The 21,079-nt window shown below is 44.7% G+C and overlaps 1 protein-coding gene across 1 annotated transcript; it reads right to left on the reverse strand.

Moving 5' to 3' along the window:
- Positions 1 to 682: 682 nt before the first annotated feature.
- LOC110560538 (sulfotransferase 6B1-like) lies at positions 683 to 20,397 on the reverse strand. The gene is made up of 6 exons (XM_021656502.2): positions 20,143 to 20,397; positions 17,999 to 18,183; positions 14,497 to 14,623; positions 7,084 to 7,178; positions 6,613 to 6,799; positions 683 to 1,871 (listed from the first exon to the last, which is right to left on the reverse strand). The coding sequence occupies exons 1-6, from the start codon at positions 20,285 to 20,287 to the stop codon at positions 1,753 to 1,755; spliced, it is 858 nt and encodes a 285-aa protein (XP_021512177.1). The 5' UTR covers positions 20,288 to 20,397; the 3' UTR covers positions 683 to 1,752.
- Positions 20,398 to 21,079: the final 682 nt, after the last annotated feature.

Raw genomic sequence — 21,079 nt, forward strand, 5'->3', positions numbered from 1 at the left:
CAACCCTTTAACACAGTTCCTCATGTTGTGGTGACCCCCAAACAAAACTATTGCATTGCTACCTCACAGCTGTGATTTTGCTACTGTTATGAATTGTAATGTAATATTCGGGCTTTCCAGTGGTCTTAGAAAACTACTGTGAAAATTCTGTCTACCCCGAAGGGCCACTGTGCTACAGTGTAAGCATTCTGAGAGCAGAGAGTCTTCCAACGTCATCCTCTGTCTGTGACACACACAAGACTGGCTGAGCAGGGACTGAGGGTTCAGATTCTCCGTTACATCCTTAGGTTATTGACCATCAGCAAATTCTTATCAAAATTGAATTATGGCCTATTAAAGTGACTTTACAGACCTAGGAGAGTAAGTTACAATGAGATATTCACCTTGGTTATCTTAATTTCAGCAATCATTTTGGTGCTGTGGGGAGATAGTGCGCCCTTACAGGACTTGGTATTTCTTCACTTCCGGCCTCACCCGTCTCCCCAACTAACCCTGAGGGCCTTGTCCTCTCCTGGTCTTCAGGAGCAGCTGTGAAGCCAGCTCTGGTGTGTGTCCTCCAGCTCCAGCAGGAAGGCCGCACCATGATCACCCTGCTTTGTCCTTCAGTAACTGCTTACTTGAAGAGGGAAGTGGCTAACGTCATCCTGAGAAACGTCATTTTGTAGGTAAGGAGTGCACGGAGTCAAAAAAAATGCTCTTTATTGATAACAAGTGCGTGTGTACAGGAGATCTACGCAAACTGGACGTCTTGTTGAATTATAAGCTTACACCCAAAAAACCCCAACAGATTTGACACAACACTTACATCTAGGGTATGAAGATCAAAGAGTTCACTTGAACTTAGCAAGTCAACCTCTTGCTCTGAGCTCAGCACTAGGAGCTATCTATACACAGTACAGTTCTGACTTCCCCGAAAGCCTTAGGATTCTGTAGCAGAAGTGAGCTGTGCTGAGACCTGAGTGAACAGTGACCACTGAAGTAAATTCAGATTTCATTACAGTGCCCTCTAGTGGCGACCATAGGATAACACACCTTACGACAGCTGTAGAGACTGGATTAGCGCTGGGAGTCTGGAAGAAAGCATGCAAACTCAAAATACTACATAGAATCAGAGGCACCAAAAAATTTTAAGAGAAAAGTTCAATTTTGAAATGAGAAAATGAGAAAATTTATAAGCTAATTGGGGGAACAGTAAGAAAATGCAGGCATGTGCAGCCATGTTCACTCTTCGAGGTCCCAGGTGAGCGATAGGATCCAGCTGTTAGGCGTTTCAAGCTTGATGCGATGCTGTCTGTTGTTATTGTGATTTTGGAAACTATTTCTCATGGATGCTTGGAAATGCTCGATTAAAAATGTTGAGATACAGGCCAGGATTGTCTAAGTAGCAGAAAATAAAATTTTCTCAGGCATGGGACTGAATTGCCACCTCCTTTCCTTGCCAGGGCAGCTCATGAGGGATTGGCAGTAAGGCGCTTTCCCTGTATAGGAGCTACCCCTGTCTTCTCTGAACACAGAGAGTGGGCACAGAGTTCAGCACCTGGAGAATTTATGCCTTCTTCTACTAATCATTCTCTGCTGTCACCAATGCAACGCTAATAGTCTCCCTCTTCTTGAACTATGAGTTTGACACATTCTTGAACTGTGAGTTTCTTGTGGAAAGAAATAGCTGCTTTCCGCATCAGTAAAGAATACTTAATGCTTGCGAGGCGCCGTGCTGCGGAGAGCGGAGAGCAGCCTCACTTCCCACCTGCACTACACATACTCCTTCAAGCGTCCTCCCACTTCGCTGCTTTCCATCTTCTCTGTGAATAGTTCATCAAAGACTCTCTTCTGCTTCAGAGTGAAGTAATTTATCCAATCACCCACCACTCCTGAAAACACAGGAAACGTATCAGGCAAGACTCAACCTAAATCCACAGCACTTACGGGAGAAATCTGTCAGCTTTGTAATCAAATGGGAGTGTTTGGTCTCTCCTGGCAATAAGATGATGGGGTTACTTTTCACCTGCCTCTTTGGTGTTTCTAGCTTATGGCTGTGTATTAATTGCCGTAGTTTATCATTATTTATTTAAAGAAAGATTTAAAATATAGAAATGTATTTTTGCTGGAGTAGCCATGCCCAGTGGAAGTTAGGCTGAGAGCACACGGTAGCAATGGGCAGCTGACCTTATTTCCGGAAACCATTCCTATAGAATCAGCAATGGAGAATCAGGCAGATAAACAGTTTTTGATGAAAGGTGTTTGGTGATAAATGTACATAGCCTACCAGCCTCTCTTAATTTAAAACATGGTATTTCTCAGCCTTTCAGCCTCTCAGCCCCCCAGAACTGCCTTACCCACTTCCGTTATGCTCTCCTTGTCAAACTTGGGGCTCAGGTTCCATCCCTCAGATCTTTCTGTCTGAAGACCAATGGCACATTATTCTATCTCTGCATTTGTTCTCTGTGGTCTTTTGTTTGTAATTCCCTTGTAAACCTTTTCAGAGTTGGGGGCTATAATGCATTCTTTGTGTGTAATCAAGAGCTAGGCATCTTAATGTCATGTCTTCAGAAGATTTGCATGCCGACATGCCACACACATAAAAGACATGCTTTATAGTCTAGGGATGGCTTCTTTTCTCACATTTTGTGTACCTCATTAAAAACGCAGGTGTTATATGATTTTCTAGGGTCCTATTAGGTAGTCCTGGTTGGCTTGGAACATACGATGCGGATCAGGCTGGCCTCATATCTGCCCACTTCTGTTTCCAGAGTGCTGGAATTAAAGATGGGAACCATCATGCTCAGGCCATACGAAAAATTAATATACTGAGATTATATTAAGAGAGACCTCATGACCCTGAGCTCAGAAAACTATGGCCTGTGTACTAAAACTTGTTCGCCATGTGTCTCTTCTGGTTTGGTTGTAGGGCTGTTGCGGTTTTAAAGACTTACTTGTTTTATATGTGTGAGTGAGTTACATTAGTGGATATATTTAGTAGGAGCCAGTCTTCCATGCTGGCATCCATACAAAGAAAACACACACAGGTAGGACTCACGTGCTATCAGTACACAGGTAGGACTCACGTGCTATCAGTTACAGGTAGCGGTGACAGGGTTTCATCTGGGCATGTTTGGCAGGTTACAGCCAGGGTGGGGCAGGATGCAGGGGTGGGGGGGGCGGGTGGCCATCACAGGAGGGTCTCACACATGCACGAATGAGACTCGAGAGTAGTGACTGCTTCGTGAACAGGATTCTCAAAGGGTGATGCAACCAAGCACATCACCACAGAGCCGAGGAGCTCCACCCTTTCTCACTCTTGTGATCTCTTCCCTTCTCCTCTTTGCTCCTTTTGCCTTGCTTATGCACACTTTCCTCCAACTGTCTGTCCCAACTGCATTTCTCCTCCCGAATCCCTCCTAACTTTTTTCCATCCCTGCCTCTCTTAGACTGCCACGTCATCTTCCTCCTCGCTCACAGCTACCGGGAGACTAGCCTTTCCTTTTCTTCTTTCTCTGTCAAGCCTTCCCACCACCTACATCCTCACGACCGTGGAAACTGCTCAGAGCTAATGAACAATTGACAGGTTGCCATGTGTAGCACTGGCTTTCTGCCCAATTCTGGCCTCTGTCTTTTCCCAGCTCTCCTTGGGCTGCTTCTCTCTCTTGTAAATTAGGGTCCCCTGAGAGCCATCTTCTGTCACTTGTGCCACCAGCTCTTGGCTTTCACCCAAATGACTCTGCCTCATTCCACAATCTGCCAATGGCACCATGACTGACTTCTCAACTAAATTTTATGCAAGCAGGACTCCTGTCACTGTCCCAGGGGTCACTGACAATGTTTCTCACCTAAACAGCTTATCAGCATCTTGCTCGGTTCTTCTGCCCAACTTCCACTCTCTGCTAATCATGTTTACTCTCTGCCTCTATCACTTTATAGCACACCGACCTCCTTGTGTCAAGTCCCTTCTTCAACTAGGGAGTGAGTTAACCCAGAACCGGAAAGACACACATGGTCTATACTCACTTATACGCAGATATTAACCGTATAATACAGGATAACCATATTACAAACTACAGAACTAAAGAAGCTAAACAACAAGGAAGACCCTAGGGAGGATGCTTAATGGAAGACTAGCCTTTCCTTCTCTTCTTTCTCTTGTCAAGCCTTCCTACCACCTCCAACCCCACGGCTGTGGAAATTGCTCAGAGCTAATAAATAATTGGCAGGTTGCCATGTGTGGCTCTGGCAATTAGAATGGCAGATAGAATAGTCATTGGAAGTGAAGAGAAGGAAGAGGCTGGGAGCCTACCATACAGGGTCCTCTGAAAGACTTCACCCAGCAGGGGTTGGAAACAGATGCTGAGACTCACAGCCAAACTTTGGGCAGAGCACAGGGTAGGGAGATAGAAGGACCTGAACTACTCAGGGAAACCAACAGAGCCAACAAATCTGAGCTCAGGGGAGCCTCTAGAGACTGATGCACCAACCAAGGACCATGCATAGAGAAGACCCAGACCCCCTGCTCAGATGTAGCCCATGGCAGCTCAGTCTCCATGTGAGTTCCCTAATACGGGAAGCAGGGGCTGTCTCTGACTTGAACTCTGTTGCCTGCTCTTTGAGCACTTTCCCCTGGTGGGGTGTCCTTGCCAGGCCACCGAGGGAAAGGGTGCATCCGGTATTAATGAGACTTGATAGGCTGGGATCAGATGGTAGGGGAGGAAGACACCCCATTTCTGTGGCCTGGGGAGTAATGGGGGTAAGAGGGAGGGAAGGTAAGACTGGGAGACGAGAGAGGGGGCTACAATTGGGATTAAAGTGAATAAATTATAAAAATTAAATTTATGTAAAAGAGGGGAGAGGAGAGGAGAGAAGAGAGGAGGGGAGGGGAGGGGAGGGGAGAGGAGGAGAGGGGAGGGGAGGGGAGGGGAGGGGTGGGGAGGAGAGGGGAGGGGAGGAGGGAGAGGAGAGGGGAGGGGAGGAGAGGGGGAGGAGAGGGGAGGGGAGGAGGGAGAGGAGAGGGGAGGGGAGGAGAGGGAGAGGAGAGGGAGAGGAGAGGGAGAGGAGAGGGAGAGGAGAGGGAGAGGAGAGGGAGAGGAGAGGGAGAGGAGAGGGAGAGGAGAGGGAGAGGAGAGGGAGAGGAGAGGGAGAGGAGAGGGAGAGGAGAGGGAGAGGAGAGGGAGAGGAGAGGAGGGCTTCTCACGAAGTTTAAGCTCTCTGGAACCAATGTCTTCTCATCTCCTTCATTCTGATTCTCCCATGTCCCTCGCCAGCACAATGCACCACTTCATCTTCTAGCAGGTACTATGTGACTAGTTGTGATTCTGACTCCCTCTGTCTCTGGCATTGGCTCTCCCTGGAAAGCATTCCTCTCCTATCATTTTCATAAATAGTTCTCAAACTTTTCATCCCGTGTCTCCTGGGAGCTCTCCTCCTTTACTGGACGAGCGTGATCCGGCCCCACACCCCAGCCTACATTCCTAGTCGGAGTTGCTTGTGCAGTAGCATTGTGCATGTCTGTCTGGAATACGAATTTCTGGAGGAAAGCTGCTGTGTTTTATTCAACATTTGCCTCTTAGTTCCAGAATTAATACCTTATTAATATTTACTGAGTTGAATGTTTGCTTTCTTAGCCTTGCTTTTATAACTCTGCATAAATAAGACTGAACTAGAACAGTATAAAATTTGCAAAATTAAGGTAATAATTGTTTTACAAATGAGTTGGTAAATGTTTGCTGGGGGGATTATATGCAGTTGGGCCAAAAAGGGGGAATAAACATTTGCTTTTTCGTAAGAATCATGGATGCATATATACTTAGAAAACATTTTGCCTATGTACATTGTAAAACATTTCTCCTATATGTAGATAAAAAATGTACAGACCTCAAACTATTCTAGGGGGTACAGAGATGGCTCGGAGGTGAAGAGAGCTCCACAGAGGACCTGTGTTCAGTTTCCAGCGCCCACATGGTGGCTCACAACCAACTCTTCAGCTCTAGTTTTAGGAGATTCACTTCTATCTTCTGGCTCCCCTGGACACTACACCCACACGGTACAGACACACATGCAGGCAGAACACTCTGGTTCCACACCCAGATATTTCCCACTTGCTTCTAACTCAAACCTGGAGAATTGTTGGGGGAGATTTAGTTCCTTTTCTTGTATTTCTGTGCACACAAGCCATGTGTGGTTCGTTGTGAAGCTAGAGGGAGCACAAAGATCAATGAAAGCTTTCAACGTAGCTGCTGTCATCCTTCTGTGCACAGAGGAGATTGGTTCCAGACTTCTCGAAGTCACCACATTCCGAGATACACATTGCTTAGATAAAATGGCACCCAACCTCTGCTTCTATGAAACCTGTATGTCACCCACTCACATCCTCCCTTTGCCACTGATCAACAATACATCACTTACTACAGTCTCAGCACTACATTCGCAGCAGTGGCCTGCTACCGCTTAGGAGACGAGGAAATGAAAGTCTGCACATGCTCAGTGTGATCACAATTACCTTCTTTCAAGTATTTCCAGCCTTCATGGCTGACTCCTAGACGAGGGAAGAGCCTGCCGCAACTGAGAGCCAAATGCACAGTCCCCAGTGGGAGCCCACGCTGCAGCTACCTCCTGCCCACGTACCTTTTCTGAACACCAGGTTCCTGTTGGGCGTGAGGGCACAGATGACATGATTAGGATCGCAGTTTTCCTTGGCAGCGTTACTTTTCATCTCACTGAACGATGTATGCCGGGCAATCTTACTCATCTCGCTGTCAGTCACGCTGATGCCAAGGAAAGCACTTATTTTCTTTAGGCTCTTAACAAAATCCTGAGCAATAAGAAAATTAACTGGGTAAGTGTGACTCTTTCCTAAACACCAATTCATTCCTCTTAATTTTAAAGCAAAATGCATCCACTGTTTTGTTTGTTTGTTTTTGGCAGGGTCTCCTGGCTGGTCTGGAACTCACTAGGTAGAACAGGGTAGCCTCGAACTCACAGAGATCTTCCTGCTTCTGCCTCCTGCTGGGATTGACGGCATGTGCAGCCTACTTGGTTTTCTTCCACCAAGTTTTAATGTAATCGGTTCCAGCAGCTGAGCCACTGGGGACTTACTTTCTTCATTTCTTCGTAGAATAGGAAGAGAACGTTTTCATCTTTTTTGTGTTCTTCCCAGCTCAGAACGTGATCAAACCAGGAACCATACACAACTGGAAGAGAAGTCCATTTTCTCATTACTGTTTACAGTGACGGCTGCCCTGCCTGGCCTCTCCCTGGCAGCACTTGCTCAATAGTCTAGAGAAAGACTGCCCTATGCCTCCACCTCACTGCTCTTCGTGGATGCGGTGCTGTCATGAGCTGCTGCTGGCCACAGCAGCACATGGGTGCTTTTTGGGTTTTTTGTTTGTTTGTTTTGTTTTTCTTATTTCTAATAAATAGTTTTTAATACCATGAAAAGTGGCAGCAAAATAAAAACCTATGTTTTTCTCAGTAATTACATTCTGAAATTACATTTCTTCTAAGAAAACATTAAGGACCAGTCATTTTCTTTCTTTAAAGTGGTATTTGTAATTTCATGTTTCTATCACAAAAGTTTATAAACATTTTCCTTGTTCCCTGGTCTCACTATGTAGCCAGGGTAGTTCTGAGACTCATGGTAATCCTCCTGCCTCAGCCTCTCAAGTGCTAAGATTTTAACCATGAGCTATCACACCCAGTTTTAAAACTTTATTTTTAAAAAAGGCTCCTACAATAGTTATAAAATTTATTGACTAAAAGTTTAAACTAAATTAAAAGCATAATAAATTTTAAAAAATATTCTATTCATTTATTTTAGTTCAAGACTGAACAAGTAATTTATCTGTGGCTACCATTATCTCTTTATTTTGTTGTCAAACAAGAGCCTTGAAAAATTCTCAAGGCCCAAAAGTAAAAATATCATTCCATGTAGCCTCTCTAGCAATGATGATTAGAAAAAGAAAAGAGAAGCTTGCTCCAGTCATCCCAGGAAATATACTCACTTGAATCACGATTGATTCATAAAAAAACAGAGTTTCAATGCACCCTTCCAGATGACATTGTCACCCCAAACTCAAATGCTAGCCTGTGCCCTCAGTGCCAATGATACTGGGATGGTAAGCTCCTGTGCCTGCTCACTCTTTACTCAGCAGATGAGAGTTTAGGAAGCCCTGAGTGCCTGATAGATATTTCATGTGGAGTTTTAAACATAAAAGCTTAGAATAAATTATATATAATATCACATCTTTGCAATACAACTAACTCATAACTAACTGCAGTTTTTGTTGATTCCAGATTTTGAGGAAACAAACTGCAAATAAATAATCCTGTCCATACATTTCTCTTTGTTAATTAATTTGTTCTTACAATAATGAGTTTCGTTGTGACATTTTCATACAGGTACAGTTTTATTATTTGCTGTTTTACACACACACACACACCACTGAAAACCAGATTTTACATATGAGAGAAAACACATGGTGTTTGTCTTTCTGAGTCTGATTTATTTTGTATTTTTAAACCAGGAAGTTCTGGAACAGCTCTGATGTCATTGCGGAGTTGACCTTGTATCCCAGGCACTGCTAGGTAAATAGTAAAGTCCTTAAAGAGTTGCCTAGCTTCTCCTTATCAGCGCTTTGAAGTTCTGGGACAACTATGTCATTACAGAGCTGGCCTTCTAACCCGGGCACCCCAGGTAGATAGGAAACTCCTCCAGAGCTGCCTAGCTTATCAGCACTTCAGGCTGTTCTGGAGTCTTACCCAATATCTTATTGCAGAATTGCCCAAATGACACGGCAGCAGTCGAGGATTTCTTTGCTAAAAATGGCTACTCTTTTCCCAGACTCAAATGCCTTTAGAAGGAAGACTGACTTTTCTCTCCTGTAGCCTTAAGGAATGAACGATCACCTCACAGCAGCAGAGGCTCACCCTAAAGTTATTTTGCCCCTTCTGCCTTTTACCAGCACCCACAGACCCCCACATGAGGCCACTGTGGATGCTGTGAGAGGCCCTGAGACTGTCAGAGAAGCCTGTGTCCTGCAGCCAGCGATATCAGCAGACTCAGGGTCATGGTCACCAAGCAAATGTAATCAACCTTGCCCGCTGTGGCTTTTTCAGAAAGAAATTAATTGCAACATGCATTTCAGAATGAATTTCAGAGTCTGGACTAATGTAACTTGAAAGGCAGCTGTTCTGTTTGCCACAGATGAATTTATATCCCATCTTTCTCCACAAGGATGGAGGCCAGCTGAAACTACTGTGATGCATGCACCTTCCTGGCTAGCACATGAAAATACATTACTACTGTGTACCGAGGAATCTGGAAGCCGCTGAGAATTTTCAAGTGACAAATCGATTTAATTTTTAAATCACAAGCCCTCATTTTCCAAGTCATTAACAGCCCTTGACTGTAAAGAAAATTCAGCTTCTAAAATGAAGACACATCCATCTTCAAAGGGAACTGCTTTCTTGCACACCCTTCATTTTTTACAGAATCACTGGCCCTTTTTCCCCTCTTCTGGCTTTAGCTTATGCCTGAATTGTGCTCTCCCACCACCCAAAGCTCCTCTTTCCCTGAATGGGCATGAATGGTTCATGCTCACCCAATCCACCTGTCTGAAAAGTAAGTCAGAAACTTTGCTTGCTAAAGACTTCCAGGAGTACCCTCTTCCTATAGAGCACAGGTTTCTTTGAGACTTTATGTTCTTTGAATATTCCACATTTTCCTCCTGATCTCAGTCTTCAGTCAACCCACCAAAGTCACTGAGGACACTGACTGTCAGTCACAACCATCTGTGTCACCTCTTGCCAACAGCTGTAATGGCATTACCAGAGAACTCCTGCAGTTCTCTGCTGGCCTTTTCTGTCTTTGCTCCTTCTCATTGGCTCACTCAGCCGTCTCCTTGACAATGCTCCCTGCTGCTTGAATGCTTCTTTCAATAAGGGAAAGAAGAAGAAAAAGCCACTCGGTGCTGAAGAAAAACCCTTCATCGTGCTCTCTCTCTCCTACTGCTGTTAGCGCTGCCAGAGGGCCTTACAGCCTCTGCATTTAGACTCTGGATATCTGCTTCCGGCCTGTGACTCCAAGGCTCCTTACGCACCGGCATGCGCTACGTTCACGCTCCGTTCTCTGCACCAGCTGTTTCTGCCTTCTGCCTGATACCAATTATAACGCGCGCCTTAGCCATTGTCTTATAGAGCAACTCAGTCTGGAATGGAGGACCTAGGAAATACACAACCCCAATATAATGTTTGAAAGGGATCTAGAGGTGTAAAAATGAGTTCAATGTCAAGATATCTGTTTCACTGAGCTATTAATGTGGCCTGGTAATCACCAATGCATAATTTATAGTTACTGTTTAGGCCTGATAATCACCAATGCACAATTTATAGTTACTGTTTAACTTGACGAGCTATTACCCAGGAGGTAAATTGCATCATTGCATAAGTGTCTGGCTACAACTTTGCTCTACTGTCTTTTTATATAAGCAGAAGCTCAGTGTTGTTGGGGGCCGTGCAGGAGAAACAGCACATTTGGTGTATGGAGCAAAGCTCCAACCCTCTTTACATATTTACATATATACATATATACACATACACACATCGGGTGGATGGAGCAAAGCTCCAACCATCGTTACACAGATACATATATATACATGTCCACATTTGATGGATGGAGCAAACTCCAACGAACAAGCTCCAACAACTTAATTTTTTTTCTCCCACAGATTATATATTCCAGCAAAATCTCTCACGTAGCACAAAAATGTGATCACATTCCCTTTTTCTTCTAGTGAATGCTTACAATGAGTACACATAAGGAAAAAAATGTGTTCCCAATATTCTCACATGATCAAAGGCTTTACATATTATGGACGAAAAGCAAATTATTCTTAAGAACCCACATACATTCATAACTAAGCAACTTGCTATAGATTAAGAAAGCGTAAGCAAACAGGGCAATTTTCTGAGCCAGTTTCTCTTACTGGGAGGTTGCAATCTGTGGCTGCAAGGAAAAGATTAATTATTTTATTATCTTAAAAAGTAATTGTATAGAAATCTTAAAGGAATCACAAATGTAAACATTTATATAAAGACCAATCAGTCATTTCTGCTTCAAGTAATTTCATTTCAAGGTGCACATCTACTCATGAACATTTTTATTAAATCATATCAGGAAGCTGAGGGCAAAAATGGGTACAAGAAATTAATCATCACCTTGATCACCAGACCAGCTTTAGGGAGAGTCACTTCAGCCAGTGCCAGTCAGGCTGCCATTTTTCCTGTTCCCTGCCCTCAAAGAAAAAACAAAAAAACAAACCCTAAGCTCAACTACTAAGAGTGTGCCTTTCTGAACTTCAGATTGTTCCCTAAGATTTTCTACACCAAAGCCACTAGCAAAACCTTCTTAACCTAGCTTTACTAACAACCTGTATCTCTAATTCCTTCTGAAGGTGGTGATCATTGCTAACACTCTACCTCTTTAAGTCCTTTCTGAGGGTGGTGGATGAATTATGGTGACGTCATGCCTCCCACCCTACCCATCGATCCTCTCTACTATGTCATGTACAACAAAGGGAGCAACACTCTCTTCAGAGCCCTTCAAACAACCCTTCAAAGCCCGGGGTGTAGCGGACCCAGGTACGTACGCAGCTGCAAAGAAACAAGTCTTTTGCTGCTCTGTTGTTTGGTGATGACTTTTTGTCCTGAGATGCTTTCATGTAGCCTATGCTATCCTGGAACTTGAAGTGTAACCCAGGACCATCATCAACTCCTAATCCCCCTGCATCAACCTCTCAAGTGCTGGGATTACATGTCCATCCTCTGTCTTAAAAACAGGAACAGTAAAGTTGTTGCCCATGTCCAAACAAACCTCTTTAAAGCTTTAGTGATTGAGTGGTGACAGAGCTCGCCCAGGATGGAGGACCCAGTGGCAGGAGCTTTATGGAGAAGATCCCATTACAACTAAAGAAGTATTCATTCACCCAAGAAGGCGTAAGAGAAGTGCCTGGAAGGTTTTTCCAACCATCCTCTGCCCCTCCTCCCAGCCAGTCTATTCTAATGCTGCGATGCTCACTGGTTGGCATTTCCCAGCACCAGTCAGCCTCGCTGCATTCTGGCCTGGCCTGGCACTTGGTACGGCTGTGTCCAAAGAAATGAAAATATAGAAGAAGAGCAGCGTTATACTGGCGCCTCCCTCGTTCCTCATGCCTTATCTGGGTGTCCTCATCTCCAGAGAGAGAGAGACATAATAAGGACATGGCCAGGTTGGAGCACAGGCCTTGAGAGAAGGAGCCATAGCATGCAAAATTCGAAAAAAAAAAAAAAAAAAAGCATTTTTCATCTTGAGAAAAAGCAGACTTGGGGTCTGTTTTGAAAAAAAAAATTAGAGGGTGATTATGTGGAAGAAGTCAACATCAGGGACCTTTTTAGACTACACACATTGTGTCACCATGTTAGGAGGAAAGATTTCAGGATAAAGATTAAATCGTGGTTCTAATCTCTATTTGTTACATATGCATCTGTGTGTGAGCTATTTGGCCTCCTAAGTTTGTCACTCCCTGGAGCTGTAAAATGAGGATAACAGCATCTACCACATAAGCGGTGAGGGTGAAATAAGGTAATATTTATCTAGCACGTAGCTAAGTATCTCTGTCACATGAGAATCGCACAGTAAATGGTAAGAGTGAAATAGTGTGGATGCGTGGGCCTAATGAACCTGGGGACAGGGTTAGTATGTTCAAGCACAGCCTACACCATTCCTGGGAGCTTGCGGTAATCACACAGAGGTCAGGTGAGTGTTTGAATCAAATAACGCGCCTGTCAGTCCTCTGGCACCATGGTTCTGCCAAATGTGTGGCATTTGTTAAGGAGGAAGCTCCATCAGGAAGTTGAGAAGGCTTGCTTTGAGTCTAGCATAGTCCTCTGCCCACTGAAGGAGTCACGAAGATCTGGGATTAAGGCTATGCTCGCTGTGGCCTCACTGAAACAGACTGGTGAAAGCTAAACAATCTGCCAGCAAAAGTGTAAAACTAAGACCTGCTGTGTCCACTCAGTGCTGGCAGCGTGTGCACAGGGGTAGGGCTCAGTGTGTTAAAACAAGAGTCAGTGACGCTGGGAGGGGAAAGCGGGGGTGGAGACGCTGGGGAGAGATTGGGGAGAAGCAGGGAGTGAATCTGATCTGATTATTTACAGTTCTCAAGCACTAGAATCTTTAGAATCCGAACAAGTGATATGTAAATACATTTCTTAACCGAGGCTAGTAAGCCACGACTGGGTGGAGGCGGGGAATGAGCAGAATGTCGGATCTTCCAGACTTGTAGACTGCCGACTCTGCGATTTACTCTTGAAGCAGAAGTTATTTGTTAAATGTGTAACTAGAGAAGAGCTGCAGTAACCCCCAACAGAGATGGAGTTCTCCAAGCATTCGTCACTTTACGCTCATGTCTCCTAATTTCTTTACTATATTGGCATGCTATCTTTGTTTAATGCTTATTTAAGAATCAAGTTTTTATCTGGGCGGTTGGGAGGCAGAAGCAGGAGGATCTCTTGAGTTTGAGTCCAGCCTGGTCTACAGAGTGAGCTCCAGGATAGCCTAGGCTACACAAAGAAACCCTGTCTTGGAAAAATAAAAGAATTGAAAATTTTAAGGTTCTCCCAATATTGCTGAGTCAGAGAGAGGGGATCTGGCTCAGTGGTTTTGCAGGGCAGTGGACCCAGCGTGCCCTGAGCGCTTTATCAAGCCAAGTCCTGTGGTGTTTTTGATTAACTACTTTCCGTCCTCTTCCATGAAATCAATTTGCTCCTGATTTGTTTATTGATTTCTTTGGGAGAATTTGTGTGTGTGTGTGTGTGTGTGTGTGTATTTCATTTGTTTGTGATATCTTCCAGGCTACCTGACTGTCCTCCACGCTGTGCCTAATCCCCAAATTGAAGATTCCATAAACTAACTCTCAAATACGCCCCTCCCCAGAGGCCATAGCATGACTATGAAATAAGAATTAGCTTAGCAGAAACGAAAGAATGCCTTCTTAAGTGCATGTGTGGAAACAGGCAATTAGGAGCCATCAAAAGGTTGGCACCAGCTTTCATTTCGAGTGAGAAAGGTCAGTGTATTTAATGAATTTTAAAAGACAATGGTCAGAGCTGGGAGGTTCAGGAAGCACTTGCTGCAGACACCAGGATCTGGGTTCAAATCCCAGCACCCAGTGGAACAAGACAGTGGCACATTCGCAGGTACAAGTCTGTGACCTCAGTACCGCTGAGAGGAGACATTTCTGGGGTCCCTGGATGGCAGCCCTGCTCCAAGCTCAGTGACAGGCCTCATCTCAAGGAGGTACGGTGGGATTAACACAGCCTGTCGCCGACATTTTCCTCAGGACTCTGCATACCAGTGTGTACACACACGCTTGCTTGTACACTCACACACACACACACACACACGAGAGAGAGAGAGAGAGAGAGAGAGAGTAAATAAACAGTTTAAAAGAAGGAAATGCTGATTCTGTTTACCATCTCCTTTGATGAACAGCTCTAAGAACGCAGCCCACGTTTCCGGGGAAGGGAGGTTGGGGTTGTCCCTGTAGTAGTGGAACAGGGACACAGCTGTATCTTTCGGATTTCTGACAACGTAGATGATCTGTTTAAAAAGTGCAAACAACTTATTCTGGGATGGAAATAACCACAACACAAAATGTTTCCCAAGAGAAAGTCATAGCCAAAACTTTGCTTATGCAAATCCTACCTTTTTCTTCCTTTTTTAAAGCGTGTTAGCTGCTGACTAAATAGTCCTAAGCTTCCATCTTTGGAAACCCAGAGCGCACAGGAATCATCATGATGATCACTAATATGCAAGTTTTGATTGCAGAGGTCCTAGAGGTGGTCTGGCTTGCTCTATTTTTAACCAGCCGCTGGGACACTGGTGTTCACAGCCCAGGGGACAGCTTTCTAAATCAATTTGCTAAGTGTGGTCCTGTCTTTAGAGCTGGGCGTGGGAAAACTCCTCTTCATTGTCAGGTAAAATTACTTTTTGGTTATCTATACGTTAGAAAATATTTGCATGCTGCAGGATTTTTCACAAACTATTATTTTTCTTGGAAAGCTGTAGCGTGGACCTTCCCTTTTTGACAGTTTAATTCCTTGCCAAGCAGATTATTTAAGCTTCCCTTCCAGTGTCTAGGAATATGCAACTGTAATTCAGTCCACAGCCACGTTTTCAGCATGCACCAAACACCAGGCAATTCTCGACAATCTGGGTGCAAGAAGTGCAGCAATGGGCAGCATGGAAATGGCCGAGCTAACAGCCAACGAGATGTTCTCTTGACAGGGAGGCAGGGCGGGAGTTCTAAACCAGGGTTACAGAAGAAACAGGCGAGATTCCTCCCAAGGAAGCTGGAGAGCGCAGCCTTTCTGATCACAGCCAACTTCGCATGAGTTAAGGACAAGATGTTCTCCTCTGTCGAATTTTTAACTGACAGCTGGGACAGACAGTTTACCCCGATAAGACAGGATTCGCTGAGTCACCTTTAGTTAGTACACGGCTATCTTTCAGTGTTCATAGTCCAGATGTGTGAGCCACATGCGTAGGGCCTGGTCCTTTAGCAGAGAGATGTGCAAAGGTGAGCGTGGCTCAGGAATGAAGCCACCTTTACTCAGCCACACCCAGCAGCCTCTCTACCTTACTCTGCAGCACACAGCAACCCTGCAGGCCTTAGGGCCTCTCCGGGTGCGCCAGGCTGAGCAGAACCACAGAAACCCAAGGCTGGGCGAACTCGCTTCTAAAACTCCACTGCGTGAACAAAACAGGATTAAAGCAGCTAAAGCTTACACCTCCACCAACCAGTTGGACTAACTTGCTTTGGCAGGGAAGCGAGCCGTGGGGAAGCCCTGAAGTTAGATGTCTTTGCTATCTACTTGGGAACACAAAGGAACCCATTTTTGAAGGTGTTAGAATAAACAAGTAACCTAGTCGAGGGAGGAGGGTAGGAGCGGTAAAGAAAAGACAGAGTGGCTCTCTGGGTGAGGCAGGGAAAGCGACATTAAGCAAATCACCATGAGGAGCTTAATGGTTAAGAGTCCTTGTTCTGGAGGACTCCAGTTCAGTTCCCGGCACCAACACTGAGCATCTCACAGCCACCTGCCATTTCAGCTCCAGAGGGATCCAGTGCCTCAGGCATCCTTGGATACCTGTCCTCAAGAGCACTTTCTCACACACATAAAATATAAAGCCATTAAGCACCATAAAATGAGTTACAAAACAGAAATTACACGCAGTGGACTTTCCTAACAAAAAGAGAAGGAGAAAAAAAAAACAAAAAGTAAATACAATTCTCTGTAACGCCCTGATGGCTTTGAGGGACACTGGGAGGGACATCCCTGGCCTGGTCAGCCCCGCAGAGGCAGGGAAGCTTGGCTGACCCCACACTTGAGCCACGAGCATGCCCATGGAGGGCCGATACATTCAGTTAGAGGCAGCATTGCGTCATGTGTGATAGAACAGGGGGTTCAGTTTGTGCTTCAGTGGGGACAGCCGGGGATGCGAAGTTGACTCAGATGAGAAAGTATTTGCTGAATCACTTATGCTAGGCCTGTCTTCTAGAGAAGGAAGGAAAGAGGTTTGGTTCCCATCGGGGCCATTCAGAAAGGGGTCTGTCCGCCTAGAGGCTGCATCCTCAGAGTGGAGGTTAAGAAGAACCTGTCTGACCTTCAGGGTCTTTGCTTTTAAGCAGCCTGAGACCCAAATGGTACAGCTCTCTTTATCTCTCTCTCTCTCTATCTCTCTCTCTATCTCTATCTCTCTCTCTTCCCCTCTTCCCCCTCCTTCTTCTGTCTCCAAGCGTTGCTTCCATGTCTTCCTCTAAAAGGAGTATGTCCGACTGCTTTTCTCTTTCCTGTTCGCCTCCCTCTTTCTCTCTCTTGTCTCAGAAACACCTGCGGGGGGCGGGGGGAGTGGTGTATTGAGTTTTGAATACTAAGTTAAGCTTCCTTTGACAGCAGAGCCCTGATCTGACACCACAGCCTGACTGTGCAGGAGGCAGAGCCTGCAGGGCTATGTTCACAAAATGACAGTGGAGGGAAGTCTCTGGGCCATTAAGTGCACAGGAGCCTTTGTTTTTGTTTGTGCAGTCAGAAAATGGCCAACATGGTTGGAAGAGGCTTCATTTCTGGGAACTTTGTCTGTGTTTTGTCTCTGATTTCCAGAGATTATTATTCTTGTGCCTTATTTCCAATCAAAATGTTCCATATGCACATATTCCTAAAAAGATTAGATTGAATGCTAGTGCCATGTGCTAGAAATTCACTTTACTCATTGAGTTAATTGCTCCCAGTATTTTGTTTCCTGTATAGATACATTTTAACCAAATTGAGAATATTTGTTGTGCATTTGTTATGTCATCCCTTTATCAAGTAAAAAAAAAAAATCCCTCCATGAAAATGCAAATGGGAAAAGAAAGCTGTGAAAGTGAAAAACGGTCTTTTAAATTATAACTGGCTTTAAGAAATTATAACCCATCAGTTAATAACGGCTCAAAGAGAGTGTCCCTTAGCATTTTTGTTATAATAACCTGTTCCTAGAAAGAAACAAACTAATTAAATATAAGCAGCACTCACTTGTCTACCATAAGGCACCACGACAGGGCAAAAACTCCAGAACCCGAGGGCTGGGCGGCCCGCTCAGTGGTTAGGAACACTGGCTGTGCTTGCAGGGGTCCCGAGTTCAGTTCCCAGAACCCACGTGGTGGCTCACAACTGCCTAGAACTCCAGTCCTAGGAGAACTGAGGCCTTCTTTGGGACTCAAAGCCACTGCATGCACATGGCGCACACACACACGCACACACGCACACACACACACTCACACACACTCACACACACACTCACACACACACACACACTCACACACACACTCACACACACACTCACACACACACACACACACTCACACACACACACACACACACACACACGCACACACACACACACTCACACTCACACACCCTGAAGGGTAGCACTTACCTTACACTGCTTCTGTTTAACAGTCACAGGAAGCATTTCATAGTTCAGATGGGTTGGGATAACTCTTCTCCTAGAAACCATTTTTAGCTCTTCAAATTTAGAAATGTTTCCCAGTTCGATAGGAGACGTGAGAGTAATCCCGGCGTGGGGAATGTTCTCGAGGACCTCTGCCACCCAGTGGGTGCCTTCACACAAACAGAAGATGAATGCACTGTCAAGTAAACGTTGCAGCTGAAGAATCGAGTGTGGAGCATGAGCACGGTACGAAAGCGTGGCAAGTGTGACTGTTAACATCAGTCCTGACCGTGACACCCCCGAACTGATGAAATGCTAACTCGTCTTGTGAGTAGAATCTGGTTACAAGAGTAAAAAGGATTGCACGGGGCTGTTGCTGATTCCTTTCCTTAAAACAATTTGTTAGCGCTCACTTCTAGACCCTTCAAATCACCAACACACACACACACACACACACACACACACACACACGTCCCCTGGTGTGATTCCCATGGTCTTGTGAGCCCAAGAGCCTTCATTCTCTCAACCCACCCCACAATTAGTGTCCCGTGGCTCCCAGCCCCTTCCTCTGCTAGAATGTACACCAGAATACAGTTACCATGATGTGTGGGCATATTCATCTCCCCACTTACCCTGTGAGAGAGACACAGATCTTTATGCATGCATAGAACAGTATTGTTGCAAACCAAGTAGGTAAAGCCTACATGCCTCTCGCACTCAGGAGATAAAAGGCTGCCACCATGGCATCTGGAAGGAGCACAGAGCTCTGTTTTGGTTTAGGGGGTGGGGGTAGAGGGCGATGGTGTTGTATTTGTTATTATTGTATTTGCATATAGTGTGGTGGGGGTGAATGTCTCAGAGTTCACGAGAGAGTCAGAGGGCAACTTCGCAGAGCTGGCTGTCTTCCACCCTTATCTGTACTCCCTGCCTCAAATTCAGGTTGGCCGGCATACACAGCCAGAGTTTTCCTCAGGCACCATCTTGTTGGCCCAACACTGTTCTTGTGTGTGTCTGCTTCTGACGCAGGGGTAATGAACCCATTCACTGCATAAGTGCTCTTTCGCTGAACTTCCCCCACACTCACCCCCCAAGAATACAACTCTGCATGGTGGCAAAGCAAATGTAAGCTACATTCCATTTTTGCAGCAGAGAAACTAAAGCTTGCAGAAAGGAGTGAGGGCATTTTGGTAATTTGAAGACTACGTCCCTAAGGAGAGTAAACCAGGCTAGTTTTTGTTATTTCATTGTGATTTCAGTGAGCTGTAATACACACACACAATTTTATGGCTGAATAAATACTCAGTCTAACTCGCTCTGACTGTTTATAGGTTTTATTGAGGTGTATTTTGGGAAGTTTTTTAGGACTTATTTTAGGAGTGTGAGTGTTTTGCCTGCAGGTATGTAGGGGCATCTTGTGAGGGCCTGGTGTCTGCCGAAGAGGGCCTCAGAGTCCCCGGAAGCGGCACGTGCGCTCTGCCTCTTCCACAGCAATGGCCTCTTGGTTTAACTGGTGACTGCAGTGTACAACTGACCCAAAGGCAGCCCAGCTGCCAGCAGCTGAACCTGCTGCTGGTAGCTGCCATCTCTACGCAACTGCTATTCTGGAAATAGTAGCAGGCAACTGGACATTACATAACAAAACAAAATTAGCATCGAGTGATTCTGATAAAGCACAGACCAGTGTTAATTAAAGTAGTTAACACCCATGTGTGTATGACTATGTGGGAATCAATCTTGAAGTAAAAAGTTTAGCAAGGAGAGCATTTATTGTTCTTATTAGAGCAGATGAAAACAGTTATGAACTGAGCGAAGGTTGTTCAGTAATCAGGACAACTGGTGCAAGATACAATGGGAGTCTATCACATGGCCATTTTCTTGTCACACATGTAAACATTTATGTACCTTCATAAATGGAATGAAAAGGAACACTTTAGAAAAGCTTTAATTGGTTCCCCTGAATCTTTTTAAAGTAAAAAGTGTAAATACTTAAGGGTCATCCCCTCCTCCCCATCTACTTTGGAATAGAATTTCTGATAAATAAAGGTAAAGGTACTATGGAAACAACTGCTGTTTATGATTGTTGCATCTCTGCATCTTACAGTTCATGTCAGAATAAAAAAAAAACTCACCAGATTTGGGGTAGGAAACCAGAAATATGTCATCTTCTCTTGCATCAAAAGAGTCCAAGGAACGAAGGAGTTCTAGGGAAGACATGGTGGAGAACAAGACGCCCATGTGCTTATGAAGGAGACTTGTCTGGCTCTGGGATGACATCTTCGTGGAATCTACTGGAGGCAGTCAACCAGCGCAGTCGCTACAGGAGCCTGACAAACCTGGCCCACAGGCACAACCCCACAGAGTGGCAGAGCAACCTTGGTATCTCTAAGCTGACATTCCATGTGTCTATATATACCTTTTGCAGTTCTCCACAAACTGAACCAATGTCTATTATAAAAGTCATGTTATCTGAATTTTTCTGATAACACAGGTTACAAAATATGTCCTTCCCACCCAGTTCAGGATCATTCCCATAGAACTCTACTAGGCAAGCAAGAGTAATCACTGCGTTAAGATAGCACCACTGATCGAATCCTTTGTCCTAAGTAGGTAGTCTTTTACTGACCAGAATAAATTACATCACTGGAAGTAATTAGAAAAACTGGGTTTGTACTCATTAACACAGTATATGAAGTAGATAATATTTGAAGTTTGAGGGGAAAGGAGACAGACGGGGAAATAAAGCATTTCTAGGAATTGGCAGGTACTCTTGCGACAATCCTTCCGTGCTATAGTTTAGAGGAAATGCAACCAGAGGTAGATGCCACACTGAAAGAGATCCCTTGAAAGCATACGCAAACAGGAGGCCGTGGCGAGAAGGAAGGGAATTCCCGTCTCAGTATCAGCACTTGTTGGTAATATTACCATAGTCCACATCCAATTAGATATGGGAAATAAATGCCTAATTATTTCAGTAGACCTCGGTTGAAAATGTGATTTGCCTAACAATTGAAGGAACTATATGCATTAATGAAGAAATGAATAAAATTCTAATTTAGTATCAAAAAT

This window comes from Meriones unguiculatus, chromosome 5 (genome assembly GCF_030254825.1).
Source record: "Meriones unguiculatus strain TT.TT164.6M chromosome 5, Bangor_MerUng_6.1, whole genome shotgun sequence".
In the NCBI taxonomy this organism is placed as follows: domain Eukaryota; kingdom Metazoa; phylum Chordata; class Mammalia; order Rodentia; family Muridae; genus Meriones; species Meriones unguiculatus.

Coding starts and splice junctions, on each gene's coding strand:
- LOC110560538 (XM_021656502.2), bottom strand. CDS start 20,287: ATGTCATCCCAGAGCCAGACAAGTCTCCTTCATAAGCACATGGGCGTC. Junction 14,624..17,998: donor TTAAACAGAAGCAGTGTAAG/GTAAGTGCTACC, acceptor CTTTTTAAACAG/ATCATCTACGTTGTCAGAAA. Junction 1,872..6,612: donor GAACCTGGTGTTCAGAAAAG/GTACGTGGGCAG, acceptor CTGTGTTTTCAG/GAGTGGTGGGTGATTGGATA.